Source organism: Puntigrus tetrazona, chromosome 19 (assembly GCF_018831695.1).
Source record: "Puntigrus tetrazona isolate hp1 chromosome 19, ASM1883169v1, whole genome shotgun sequence".
Taxonomy (NCBI): Eukaryota; Metazoa; Chordata; class Actinopteri; order Cypriniformes; family Cyprinidae; genus Puntigrus; species Puntigrus tetrazona.
This window is the reverse complement of record NC_056717.1, coordinates 15,229,537-15,245,355: the sequence shown is the minus strand read 5'-3', so window position 1 is coordinate 15,245,355 and position 15,819 is coordinate 15,229,537. Positions and strand designations below refer to the sequence as shown.

Genomic DNA, 15,819 nt, shown 5'->3' with positions numbered 1-15,819 from the left:
TAGATGTTACTTCAGAGCTGTCTTATATTCAGGAGTCGCAGACCAAGAATGGTAAAACTATTCTAATGACACGCTCTTTAAACTTAAATGGCTAAATAAAGACTGCATTAAATTACAATGTTACCTAATTTTATATCATCATCAAAATCACGACTACAATATATAGCAAATATATTACCCAGCTCCAACACTCTAACAGTGTAATAAAGATCTTGACATTTAAGAGGGTTAGACTAAGAAGGAAGAGGCACGTTTAGAGTCAGTTTTTCATCTTTTTTCATGCATTCGCTCACCTCTCTCTTTCTTGAGTGGCTGATTTATTTTAGCTGCTCGTCACTCTCAGAGCTCTTTGCAACACTCTGATGATCTAAGGATGTCTAGCCGCGTATGTGTGTGCACTAAATCCAACATCCAACTTCTTGCGTGCCACATAACAAGCTCGCAAAAACATCCGTGATTACCACAAAGACCTCAAATGGTAAAAGCGAGCCCTCGCAGAGGGTGAGGAAAAGACGTTGCGTTGCAACCAATTAAAATCCTTTGCACTCTGTGACAAAGGAGGCCAAATTGGATGAGTGTGGCGCTGAATGGAGGGTGATGACTCAATCTCTTTTAGAGCTGCTGGAGCCTCGTGCTCTCTCATTTTCCCCCATTAGAGCAGACCGAGAGAGCAGCTCCCTTGTTAGGGAGAGAGACAGAGGGTGCGGTAATGCACACTTCAGAGCAAATGCACGGAAGTGCTGTGAATTGAGCTGGAAGATTTCAGCTTCTGAGAGCTGTCGCTTCTGACGGGTGGATGGATGGATGGATGTGGAGGAGGGAGAGAGAAACAAACATTTAAGACACTGATTGGCCAAACTGTTGAAGGCGGACTGTAATGTTCAGGCATCTCAGAAGAAAGGTGCAAAACTACAGTATGACTGAGGTTAACTACTAATTTGTACGCTTTAATATTAAAATTTTCTTTTGAGGTACTAATATGCACTTTACATGAGTTAAAATGTAGCTTTTATAAGTGCAGTGATATCTTTGAAGCTTTTTACAGAGAGTGTAAAAATAAACTTTCTAATGCTGAGTTTCTTCGGAAGGTTGCATAGAGCAGAAGGTACTGCAAAACAGCTTGGAAGGTTGCAAAAAGTTTTTTCAGGATTCAATTTACTTGAAAAATACTAACTGCTTCAGAGCATTCTGTTATTTTTTAGATTTTCTTGTTTTAAGAATAAATCTGACAATGCAGAAAAATAGCTACATGAAACTGAATTCAGATTAAATGATCTGAAAACACAACGGCATATAAGTGCCTAAAACAAGATTTTAAAACAACATTAAACTGACTTTAATGTTGTGATTATTATCTATTAACTATTTTATTGTTGTAAAAGACTTCTCTTTCCTATAAATGTATATATATATATATGTACAGTAGAAAAAGTCTTTTATCGTCATCAATCGTTCAGTCAATTATTGTACAAAATTTGACTTTTCAAGCAACAAAAGATAAATAAAAATAGATTTTCATGATAAGACCACTTTATACTAAAAATGTCATAATTTAATCACTTAGATCATTCTAAACTTTTTTGGAGTTTCATAAAAACGAAGAAAATCATACAAGATAATTAATAATTTTTGTCCATACATTTGAAGTGAGAGGGGTCCAAACTTGGGAAAAAAAAAAAACCCAACCTCAAAATATCTTCTTTTGTGTTCTACAGAAGAAAGTAAGGCTGACATAAATACACACGCCTCTCTCTGTCCTCTCTGGGCCATGTATCCTGCCGTCCTTCACCCTATGTCATCCTCTTATCCCTCTCACCCCACCCTCCCTCTGATGAGGTGCACAGAGGTGCCAGACCCCAGAGAGCTCCACAGGCCTTTGCCATCTAAAGCAGCCAAACCAAATCCTCTGAAGATATTGAAATGTCAATCCCCCCATACTGACCCCTCCCCTCTGCCTGTCTTTCTCTGACACACACACACACACACGCATCAGGCACGTAAACACCCTGAAACAATTGTGAAAACACTGGGGCTTTGTTGAACAACTATGGAAAGTGTGTTCTGGTGTAAAAGAGCTGCAATCGATCAAAAGCAGAGCTGTCCAAACTCAGATCTGAGAGAAGACGTGACCCAAATCTGCCCACTCTTTGTTTGGGCCTTTTTCACGGCTGGCTCAAAATTCGGATTTAAACCCTCAGATTTTTAGATCAACAGTATTAAACGTTGCATGAGGACTTTTAAAAATTACTATGTGTCACGGGTGATTCTAAAGATCTGAATGAAGCCCTTACACATTTATGTAGCCGATGGAGTTATTTATCTAACAGAAAATATGCCAAAAAATAAGTGACTCATCCATGGTGACAAAAGCCTTTACAAATCATAGGGGTTGGAATACTGTCAGATTTCTTTCAGTCTATAAATTCACACTGATTTAACTTTGGGAAAAAAAAAAAACACATGCCTCAACAGATGTCTAGTTAAATTGAATTTGTAGCATGTACTGTGGCACAAGCCAGCTTGCAAACGCACAGTCAGATGCTAACACACATATGTCCAAGACCTGGGTGGTATGACTATACTATCATTTTTATACCCCGGTAGATCTTATTTGTTATTTACACATAACCCCCAAAAAACTATCCATATAACTATAACCACAAGCTATCAATAATAACAATAAAAATGATTATAATAATAATAACAATAATTAGTAGTAGTAATATTTTGAATATCGGTGTTTATAATGTATATTCTATTACTACTATTAGTGTGCATAATATTTGTATTTATAAACACACTTATCTTTTGCTCTGCACCTATTAAGTTCCAAATAGAGAGAGATTAAACAAATGAAATGTACTTTCAGATCCACAGCACGAAACGGTGCATGAATCATGGGGGTTTATATTTTATATTTAGCATAACTAGAGATAAATATATTTATGAACACAACACATAAATGAAATAAGAAAACTAAGAAAAAGAGAAAAATTATTCAGATCAAATTGTCAGATCAACAGCATTAAATGGTATATGAGGCACTTAAAAAATTATTACAGTAAATTATTACAGTAATTTAAAGGGTACTTCATCCTGTTTGATGAACTATTTAATCAACTGAATTATCCAAAAATAGGCATTAGAACGTGCTTATTTAATATATAAACAATTTTTCATGAACAATAAGAAAATATAACTATATTGTGAATTTTTCGCCATGCCTATGTGGACCTGTTGAGAACAACAACGAGTTACTCAAAACACACTCATTGCTAGAAAATGCATGTTATCAATCGACAAAGGCAGAAAGTGCAACCGACACGCTTCTGTTAATCCGATAATCTCAAGTCTCAGAATGACCGAATCTCAAGCGATTAACCACCCCGTCCAATATATCAGTCTATCACTAATACTGTGAAGATTATTGGAAGTTTTATTGCTTTTACCTTCAGGGTTTAGCTTATATGTTGAAGCCGTCAAATAAGCCTGGTCTCTTCATGTGTTTGTGTACATATCAACACGCTCTGGTGTACTCGCGCAATATTACCTCGCTTAACGTGATTTAGCTCCACGCAAGCGGAGAGCATGACGGGACTGACGCCCTAGCTGTGTTCTGAGACAATATGTCATAAAAGAGCCAGTGACCTTTATGAATACTGCATTAGTGACTTTGAGGGCACGCTCTCACCCCCCAACCTAAACTAAAGCTGTTAGCCAATCCCTCCTCTCGCTCTCCCCGATGGGAAATATTAAACTTCCTCTCAGGATAAGGGCCCAGTGGTGCTTCCACGCTGCAGTGGAGCTTTACAGCGCATGGTTCACGGCCGGCAGAGTTGGCTCTTAGCCAGCGTAGAGTTTAAGACCACAGGTCGATGAGAAGTGCACCCTGACCAAACGGATTTCCCTGAATTTGAGAAGGAGGCTTTGAGCTGGACTTTATCGGCCCACCGCAGGCCCTATTGGGAGGTTCGGCTTGAAAGGAGAGGTTGCTTGGCTTCTTTTCTGTAGAGGCCGCAGGGAAGGAGGTCCCGTGGGGGACAGGAACTCCTCCTGCCTTGGATCTCCAGGGACCTTTACAGCTTATTAGACACAAAGTTTTCACACACTTGTGAACCTTTGTGGGGTTGTTTATGAGTGCGTGTGCATTTCTGACTGATTCAATTCAGATTACTGCTTGCACAGTGAGAAAGGAAGCTGCTTGATTTAAGCCTATTACATTATATGTACTCCAAAATGTAACACTTACTAAGGTTTTTCTAAAATTAAAAACTCAACATAGGGATGGGCACCATGACCAAAAAAATTATGTAACTGAACCATTAACAACGTGCGCTCTAAACAGTATTTGTCAAAGTAAACACATATTACATATTAGAGTAAGTTTTATGTTTTTAACCCTGAAGGTAAAAGCAATAAAACTTCCAATAATCTTCACAGTGCTGATATATTGAACAGGGTGGTCAATCGCTTAAGATTCTTGAGACTTGAGATTATCGGATTCAGCGTGTCGGTTGCACTTTCTGCCTTGTCGATTGATAACATCCATTTCTTTGTAATAGATTAGTTAGAAAGTTAGTTGCATATAGTTGTATATATAACTTCTTTTTTTATGTATTCGCTTTCTCTTTTTACGTGGAACTGGGCACTAACATTGATTTTTGACTTTCGATTTTGTGATTTTTGGTTGATAATTTTTACATTTGGCCTAAGTTAAAAAAGGAATACTTCACTGATGTTACTCATGTTGTGAAACCTTTATGACATAAAAGAAAGTCAGAATGAAAGTCACAATCAACACGGTTTCTGCACATTAAACTTAAACATAACTTTTGTGCTCCACAGAAGTCCCACAAGTTTAAAATCACATGAATAAATGACGCCAGAATTGTCCTGGACTGTCCCTTTAAACTCACGAAATGTATTACTGCTATAAACCACATTTTACAGCTGATTACAAATATTTACTACACATTTCATTATTAAATGAATCTAAATGCCATTCCCTGTTCAAGTACAGTAGATAGGAGCAGGTCTGCCATTTACCTCTATAGAAAACATCTGTCCGGGGGCTTCACCAAGATGGCTGCCTCCTGACCCGATTTGGTCGCTGCAAACTACTCTCAAAATGATCAGCCCGCTTATATTTCCTTTGTGCAGAGAGTTCAACAAAGGGCCAATATACACAGAACGTGCGCATTCAACACAAGCGTGGCACTGATCTCAGCCTCTAGTCAGTTAAACTCCTTTGTGTTGGCTTGCAATCGCATCGACTCTAATCACAGAGCTCAAACACACAGCTGCCTCTGAGACTGTACATCACAATAAAGTAATAGCACTTCCACTGAGAGCTCCAGTTAACCTTGAGCCTGTGCTGTGTGAGGGAGAGATTAATGGTGTGTTTATTGAGAACAGAACAGGAGAAGAGAGCAAAATTAAGTTGGAATATGCAACACGCATAAAAATTAAAGACTTGTGTTATGGCTACCCACACAACTTCCAGCGCAAGAAGATGAAAGCACAAAGGAATATGATTTATACCTGAGATCCACCTACCGAGTGCCAAATGCAATAAAAAAATACATTAAAAAAAAGCTTTGGAGAGTAGATAAAAAATATTTGCCAGTGTCATAGCAAATGAAAACAATGAATTATAAATACAATTAAAAAGCCAAAACAATTAAATATTGCATCATAAATTATTATATCTATGATGTATTTAAATAATATTAACGATTCTTTGGAAAGGACACATTAAATTATGCAAAAGTGACAAAGACTTTTTCCTTTTTTTTTCTTTGTTCTTTCAAATTATATATTCATTAACAAATATAGAAAAAAAACATATATATCCTAATATACCCTGTAAAAATAAATCTATATAAACAGCTTCACGGCTGGCAAATGTTCTCAATTCACTTGCTTTGGCAGGTGTGAAAAAAAGTTAATTTGGACTGTGCCTGAAGGGGAAAAGGAGGGAAAAAAAGAGAAAATAAACTACTGAAAAGGTGTGAGAGACAAAGAAAGAGTCATTTTTGGCTGAGAAAAAGCAATTGTGTTGGGAAGAGTATCAAATAATGAAAGGCGCAGGAGTCGAGTGCCAAATAAACGCTCTGCAATTTACTCTTAATGGAAAGCAAAATCTGAGTGTGTATAAGTCTTGATGAAAGAAATCTCCTCCATTAATAAACATGCGGCTCCTGTGCTGCTTATTTCAGCCTTTGTGTTCAGGCACTCTAGGATCATTGAAGGATCTGAGCAAGCAGTAATGTGAGTGAGTCTCTGTGACTCTATACAGTGTGTGTGTGTGTGTGTGTGTGTGTGTCTGTGTTAATCTGGGTGTTGTGTAAAGCGAGTTAATATCAGTGCACATTGTCCTGTAGAGGCATTTGACGAAACAGGTGAGGGTCTAATACTTCAAGTGATTTCTGAAGTGTGTTACTGGGCATTTACATAACATTGTGTACCATATATGTATGTGTGCGTGTGTGTGGCAAACTCTTTAGATCTGACCTCTCATACAAACGCACACCAGCTGTTCACTAAGCCCTGCTTGACTCCAGATGCTGCTCTTATACAACTTCATTTTGTAATTGGTCAGTACTAAAAATGGAGTGCGCGCTCATGGGTCGACATGCACGTCTGCGTTTTTTTTTTACCACTTTGCATTCTATTATTATCGGTTATGCTGATATTACATTGCGCTAAAGGCATTTTCTAGCTCCTAAACAAACCCTCACGCATGCCTTTCTGCATTGAGACATTATTTTCTATGTTAATAGGCCATTTACCTCATAAAGGCTGTTGGCTGGAGGTAATGTGAGGTTTTATATCCTCATGGTGACATTTACTGTAGGCCCAACAATATAAGCAAAACTTATTTACAGATACACACACATACGTGCACAGGCACACAAAACAACGAGCATTCTAGCTGTAAAATGTTTTTGATATATGACTCTAAAAGCGGACAATAGTCTCACATCATGCAGGTATGATTATGTTTAACATCAGTAATTTCTGTTATGAGCCCATAAAACAACCAACATATTTAAAAAAACATTTGGTCAAATATATAAATTAATAATTAAACAACATTAATTATTATTATTATTATTGCATTATTCATTTCAGCTATTAACACAATTTTGGCTTCAGTTTTTTTTTTTTTACCTTCTTTAATCAATTTCACCTGGAAAAAATCTATAATAAACTGCTGGCACAGATTTGTAATTGGGTACTTTCTGTTGTTCAGCACTAAGCCTCAATAAAACAACATTTCAACCTGTTTTGTTTCTTTTTTTTATACTAGTGTACTACTGTAAATACACTAACCCAAAATAATAATACTGATAAAACATTAATAATAAAAAAGCACCAACACCGATCACTGCTGTCGATCTCGTTAAATTGGAGAGAAAGGTCATTTAATCCCACATGGTATGGAAAGACATCAACGACACAAGGATGCGATGAAACTGAGAAGCACTAAGATGAATAAGCTGCTTTGTTACAACCTCATTTGGCTCAAAAAGAGACAAATCAAATGGAGATGAGTAAAAAAACATCTGCTGCAGTATTGAGAAAGGATGTCCTCAAACACGTTTTCTAGCAACATTAGAAGAGAGACAATCACTCAAAGACAAAAAACATGCAAACCAGCATTCACTGTCCACATTACACCGACTAAGGCAAAAACTGGGATATGTGGCATCAGATGACGTATAAAGAGAAAAAAGCAGTACTATCATTTGTTTTACGGAACTGTTTCTTGTTAAACAGGTTTTACCCTCTTAAAAAGAGAGCTAAGGGTGTAATGGGTGTTTTGGTTTAGAAAGCATCTGTATCCGAACTTCCAGTTTTATATATTGCTAAATTTGATAAGAAAACTAAATCTCATCTTTCAAATTATGCCCATTTTTGCAGGAAATCCAAACAATAAAAGCCATTTTGACGGTCTTTGAAGTGACTGGTGTATAAATACATTGTGTGAAATTAACATGAAGGAATGACATCAAAATAAAATGTCACATTTTTATTCATATCACTGTCCACATCTCACTTGTTTGCCAGAGAAATTAAGTCTAGAGAACAGCAGTTTGTGAAATTATGGACTATTAACTCATTATATTTTACTTTTCCTTGTTACTGATGTCTTAATCATTTATGGCATCTGTAAATAAATCTGCTATAAAACAAGTTACGTATTAAACAGGCCACTGTGTAAACGAATATATTTCAACGACAAATAGAAATTTTATAATTTAGGAATTTATTTGAATACATTTATTTTTAAAGTTTAGTAGTGATTATTATAGCTAAAAATTAGTGCTGTCAACGATTAATCGCAGTTAATTGCATCCAAAGTTTTTGTTTAAATAAATATTTGTGCTTATTGTGTGATATATATATATATATATATATATATATATATATATATATATATATATATATATACACAGTATATATATATATATATATATATATATATATATATATATATAGTATATATATATATATAATACACATACAATTAACCATTTGACAGCACTTTTGGGCTCTCTTTTTAACCTTTTTAATTACAATTTAATAGATTCACAGAAAGAGCTATTTGTTATGTTTACCCTGAACTGTGATGTCAAAACCGCTACACTCTTAACTCTAGGTGAACAGTAGTTGAAATATATTATGAAGACTGTACCTGGAAGGCTGGTGGAGATGTTGACCTGCGTGTAGAACCTCTTGTTGGGGAGTAACTCCGAGACGCCGTTCCGGGCCTCCACGCTGAAGGAGTAGTTGGAATTGGGCAGCAGGTTGACTACGGTGACTGTGCGCTCTGTCAGGCCGCTCTGCTGTGGTACGAAGCCCACGCTGGCTCCGCAGGGTTCACACTGCACCTGCGGGGCCCGCGGGGGGCCGACGCATCGCCGGCAGCCTATGCTGTAGGTGAGATCCCCTCGGCCGCCCGAATCATTTGGAGCGGCCCACTCTAGAATGAGCGTGGACTGTTTGAGGGTGTAGACCAGATCTCGAGGTGGAGAAGGGGGACCTGTGTGCAACAATATATAAAGACAGTCTGTAATGCTTTATTGAGACAAAAAGTACTTCAGTACCACTGCCACAAAAAAAAAAAAAAAAATCTGAAGCATTAAATAAATGTCATCTGAACATCCTCTAATTAACATGATGATAATTACCCCTCAATGAACTGTAATTCTTTTTAATAATTTAACCCAATTAGCTACAACTGGGTAAAGCTTAACAGAGCTTGAGGCTTAAAATCACTTGAGAGGAAATGAACACAGGCCATGGAAGACAGTCAAAGAGAGATCATGAAGTATTGAGGGCACTGCCAAAGACAAACACAGCTCTCATGCACCAGCAAAAAACACCATTCACACAAATACAGGGAGAGGAAAAGCTGCTTCGTGCAAATGTGCCAACCTGTAATTTGACTGAATATGTTGCAGCAGAATTAAAATTAAAAAGCACAGTGTTTTCATTTTGTAATCAAGCAGTGCCATTTAAAAAAGGGGGGCTTTGATGTTGTTGTTGCAGTTAAATGTATAGTTCACCCAAAAATCCAAATTCTGTCATTAATCAATCAACCTCATGTTGTTCCAAGACCTTTGTTCAACTTCATAACACAAATTACACAACACAGCAGAGAAGTAGAAATTATTTTAGTTTTTACTTTGCACATAAAAAGCAGTCTCTGGTGGAATTAAGGTTGAAACACTGTCGTCACATTGGCTATTTTAACAATGTCATTACTACCTTTCTCGGCCTGGAAAGTGTTAGCTGCACTGCCGTCTATGCAGGGTCAGATATCGGATTTTATAAAAAACATCTTGACTTGTGTTCAGCAGATGAACAAGGTCTTATGGAACGAAATGAAGGCGAGTAATGAATGACAGATTTTCCATTTTTGAATGAACTATCCCTTTAATATACTACCACTACTACTACTAACAATGCATGTTTTTTCATTATTAGTGTTAAAATAAGGTCAAAAGAATGTAAATATCTGAGTTCAATCATATCTTAAAACTAGCAAAATAATTACACAAATAAGAGTATTCTGGCCACTATCACAACGTAGGACTGTTTGCTTCACTTCAATTTAAATACAAAGAAAAGCACACACAATTTACACAGTACCTTCGAAATTCAATGAACACAGCAGTAGCAATACCTGTGTTTTTCAGATTTTAAATTGGGTTTTGCAATAGCCTATAAAAGCATTTGATTTCATGGTAAGGTCAAGGATCTCAAAGCGGCTGCGTGAACTGAAACGGCTTGCATTCACAACTACTTCCCCCAGAAGCTGCAACTGATTTAGGTGAATCATGTGGGCAGAATGAATGAGAGCCTCTTATCTAATAGCGAGAGAGAGTGATAAAAGAGGGGTGGGGAGGAGGAGAGATATCAGATGCGTTAATTGCTGCTGTCCTGTAGTGCGGGACTGTTCTGTTGACTCGGGGAGGAGTAGGTCGAGGCTGGAGCCCTGCGTCTCTAATGCCGTTTGTCAGACAAGAATCTGTCAGCAGCAGGAAGCCATTTAAATGTCACCAGGGCTTTAAGCTGCCCATCATCAGCTCAGGCCAAGAGCACTACAGGTGCCTCCGTTGCCCTCAAACACACACACACACACACACACACACACACACACGCCGCCGACGACGGACTCAACATGCTGCAAGGAATTTGCTTTTCAGTTTTGAAAAGATGGTCTTTCTACAAACTGGTCATCTCAAAAATAAATAAATAAATAGTGTACTGAAAACATCTTTATTTACAACCATCCTCCATCAAACGATAATCTACAAAAAAAACAACCACCTTATCTGACCCATTATCTAGGAGTAAAATGGCTAATATATATTTAAAAACAAAACTACTGAAATGAGAGACATAATATAATTAGATATAAAATAATAATATAATATAATTATGGTTGTTATTATTACATAAATTATTATTATTAATACATTACATTAGTCTTAACTATATTTTACTCTCAATACATTTGTACTTCCATTTAAAAACAACAACTTATCTGGATACATTTCCATGAACACTACTTACTACATAACTTACTGAAATTAATAATAAATATTAATACAACAAGATAAAATAAAACAACAATGAAATAAAAACAAAATTCTATAATAATAATAATAATAATAATAATAATAATAATAATAATAATAATAAAATGCAATTACTGTATTATTAAATAATCCATAAAAATGTTCTTACATTATATTATATTGCATTATATGATATTGTGTTATATATTGATATATAATATTATATTAATTCACATTACAAGTTTGCTTATGACATTTTTCTTTTAACTAAATGTCACTTCCGATAAATGGCACCAAAGGAATTTAAATTAATCTGAAATAACAGTGGGAACCAAGTATAGGTATAAAAGATTATAACCAAAAGCGGGTCATAACTACTCAGAATTCCTGAGGACCTGATTCTTTGTTGAGTTTTAATTTTGAGATCTAGGCTTCTGAAAAAAAAAAAAAATTGTCTCTTGTCTCATAAATGCAGCAGATGATAATGAAATTGTAACACGAACGCTCAAGCACGAGTGAATGTGTGTGTATGGAATAATTTAGATGTGTGCAAGAAGCGTTGATTTATTAAAGGCTCTGAAGGCTTATGCAACGGGGTCCACGTGTGGCCATGAGCGGTGGGGAACAGCTGCAGTCAGGATACATCCGCCACAAGACAGGACATGCACACACACACACACACACACACACACACACACACACACACACACACACACACACACACACACACACACACACACACACACACACTTTTCCACTTATGTAGCACATACACTAGGGTACACACACACACATACACAGGCAAATTATCAACAGAGGAGCATGCAAAATACACATAGAAGAGTAAATGGCTCTTCCATATCATGTCTCCTCCTTTCAATTCTTTGTCTCTTGTCATTTAAAGCCATTATAGACGTTCCTCTCTCTTACTCTCGCTCTCTCTCTCGCAATAATAAACTGGTGGCATCTGCTCATAAGAGTGACTGTAGAGTCAATACTATAATTAACACGATCACACAGTCTTTCTCTCTCTCATATAACAGCAGCCTAATCAATACAGTAATTAATGGTGTATATAAAAGTCATAAGAACTCAGAGACTCATTCCGCCAAGAATAAAGGGCCGGTCACACAAGAATTGAAAGGTTAAGTGTGTGATTTCTATGTCACTAGAGCCATTAAACAGAACAGCAAAAAATAACAATTGTTTTGGAAATGGTTTTGACTTTCACATCTGCCATTGATAAACAAACAGTCCTGCCTCTAAACTCACACCACTGGTTGAGCTAATGCTGCTGGTCATTCCAGCTGGCCGCCCAGCCTGGCCAGTTAAGACCTGCCTGCCAAGCTGGGAATGTGCCCCAAACTCCTCTTAAACCAGCTAAAACCAGCCTGCTGATCAGCTTAAACCAGCTAAGACCAGGCTGGTTGACCAGGTAAAAGCAGTCAACCAGTCTAGTTTTCAGCAGGGATCACATTAGAAACATACAATCTGATAACAACATGTTAATAATTATTATTTTTAGCTCATTACTTTCAGGCTAGGACTTTTCGAGTCAACCATTTTTTTAAAATTCATATTAATATAGAATAGAAACTATTTCAACTGTGAAAAAAACATTATTTCTTTAATTGTTTGAAAAACTAATACATAAATAACTATAGCATTGTAATTACTATGGTTAATTGCACAAATATTTATGGTAATGCTTACTAACAGTCAGTAAGGTTGTTGTTAATTTAAAAGGATTTAAAATATGGTCATGCAGAATACTGTAATAGCCAACATTCTAGTAATACACATGATAATAAGCAGCTAGTTAACAATGAGAATTGATCTAACTAAAATGTTACCATACATCACCTAACTGCGACCAACAAACACTACATTCCTGTTGGCAGCGCTAAACCCCAATGTCAACAAAATTAAACCATGAATCAACAGAATTGGACTGTACAAACATGAGAACACAAATAAATACCTGTGCACAAATAAGAAAACATGCAAATGCACACATAAACCTTCAACCCACACAGAAGACTGTCTTACGGGTGCACGGAGCAGACGGAGGGTCCAGTGGAGTTCTGAAGTGGTCATCCTCGCACACACACAGCACAGAGCCCTCTTCTTCAGCCTTGCTGTTAGTCGGACACGGGAAACACTCTTGTTGCCGTGACGACATCTTGTAGGTGCCCGGGGGACAGGCTGGCAAAAGACAGAACACACAGAAAAAAATCCATTACAGACTCTGAGACAACAAAACCTTTAGCTTCCAGCAGCAGAATTAAATACAACCCTGAAAAGTACATGGTTTTAGACCTTATTAGAAGACATAAAAGATCCACTTGGGAGTATAATATGCTACTTGAAGAGAAAAAAAAACCCTCACATGCCACTGTGCCTCCAGGAACAAAATCCTTTGAAACTAACGAGGTTCATATTACAAATGATTAAGGGGCTATTTGTTGCTTGTACAAGCAGTAAGTGATGGAAGCTCTAGTGATGGGAAGTAACTGCTATGAGTGTGAGTGACTGTAAGAAGGGACAAAAGCAATGAATAGCAATGTTCAATATGGGGTCCCACATCTTAATGCTAGACTCAGTTGTCTTACTGAGAATGACAACACCTATTCTACAATAAGTTGGAACAAGCTAGAAAAGCAAAAGGCAAAAGAACAAACCATCCATTTGTCCATGCCTAATTTTATGATCATTATGTACAATCATTTGTTCACATGAATGCATTTTATCCAAAACAATTTACAAAAGAGGATCAAATCCCTTCATCATTGCCTCGATGCACTGATAGGGTCATAAAAACAATTCTCTGGAAAACATACAGGTATAATGAATATGCACATAGATACACAGATGTACACACAAAAAAAGGACCCAAGTAAAGGGCCCTCTGAAATCTGGTTTATTTTTCCCAAATAATTTTTTCTTTCTTCCTTTTTCTAGACTGAAATGCATGAATAAAATTGTATTGATCAAAAAGAATGAAACTTACAAATGGTAATTTATTAAAACATTTTTGTAAATTAACTTAAAGCGTAATTTATGAAAAACATTTTATGTCCCTATGAAATGGTTTATATATTTTTATCAAACTTTGGTAATTTTACCAAATATACAATATAATACATATATATAATATAATATAACTGAGAGAGCAGGGCATGTGTGTGTCATTATTTAATTGTTTGGAATGCCCTTGTCAAAGGCAGCGATGTAATTTCCTCATTATCAATCCGCTGGGATGTTCCCATGACAACGAACACAGCACGATGTGCATCAGCAGATGTTGCTATTTTAATGTCATAAATGTCTTTTTACTGTTGTTAGCATAACTTTTGCAAATAAAATACATTCTACATTTCAATACGGTTTTAAAATATGCATATATGTAATGCTTATATATAAAAAGTAATAGGTATAAAGCTTTATATATATATATATATATATATATATATATATATATATATATATATATATATATATATATATATATATATATATATATATATAAATAAAAAATGTAATTTTATGCAATGTATTTGTGCTGCGTTCCTGTCATGGGAAAATCCCGGCTGAATATAATGAGGAAATTACATCGCTCCTTTTACAAGTGAATTCCAAATGACTAAATAATGACACACACATCCCCTCTAACAAGAGAATAAGGATGATCACTTTGATGATTTTGAAAATAATTATGAAGACATTCCATGTCATACAGTTTCCTTTTATAAATTCACTTTTTCTGACTGGATTCAGCCCTACACGCCCTGCAAGTAGTGAGCACAGACGTACCGTGTACTTTTCCAGCGAGGTCAGTCAAATCAGATAGACATTGGGAAAAACACCACAATAAGTGATATGACATTCAAATCTATGCATTCAGAACACATAGGCGGATACAAAACAAAACACAAGCACATCTCAGTGTTATAATGGATGAAATGTGAAATCGGATTTCACCAATCAAACAGCAAAATGACTACAAACTTTGTGTACCTGTGTTTTCACATCACGGTCAGTGTTTGCTGGTGTCTTTACAACCTGAGTTTAAACCACAATACACTTTGACTTTACCACTGCCAGGAGAACTGTGGCAAAAACAGACAGCCAACTGAGGGCAGCTAAAGCCAAATGCACTGAAGGGAATTAGATTACAACCCATATCTGCTGACATTACACACAAATTCCCAGGGATCCTGTTTTTTTTCTAATTCCACAACAGACCAGCTGGCTACATATGGATCAATTTATCTAATCATGGCATCAGCAGGGGTTGCTTCCACAGAAACCAGTGAGATGATTGGCTCTATAGTTACCTAGGGCTATAATGCAGATCGAGCAAAAAGGGTACGCCAGGGGTCCAGGTTGCAGAGAATCAGCATAAATGTAAATGCCAAATATCTACAGGGAATGTGGATCAAGCTCTCACAGAATCACACTTGGGGGATGTAGGGGGTATAGCATATACAAGTTAACTTTTTAGGACATTCTCTGCCTAATTTTGTACCTCATTTTATCATCTAAAATCATGCATCATTTATAGCCTAATTAAGAACAAACAAATCCATTTAAATGTGTTCATTTACCAAGCACTTTTATCCAAAGTGACTACAAATGTGAATAATAGAAAAAAGCAATTCAAGAGAAAACACAGGTGTCACGACTATTCTGAATTTCCATAAGAAGATTTAAATATACATGCAGA

At 36.4% G+C, this 15,819-nt stretch overlaps 1 protein-coding gene across 1 annotated transcript in view; it reads right to left on the bottom strand.

The window, feature by feature from the left end:
• Nucleotides 1-13,293, bottom strand: part of LOC122323516 (ephrin type-A receptor 7) — a 44,412-nt gene extending 31,119 nt beyond the window's left edge. The window contains 2 exon segments of the mRNA XM_043217395.1: nucleotides 8,702-9,049; nucleotides 13,143-13,293. Of these exon segments, the coding sequence (XP_043073330.1) occupies nucleotides 8,702-9,049; nucleotides 13,143-13,275 (481 nt within the window). The 5' untranslated portion in view covers nucleotides 13,276-13,293.
• Nucleotides 13,294-15,819: the final 2,526 nt, after the last annotated feature.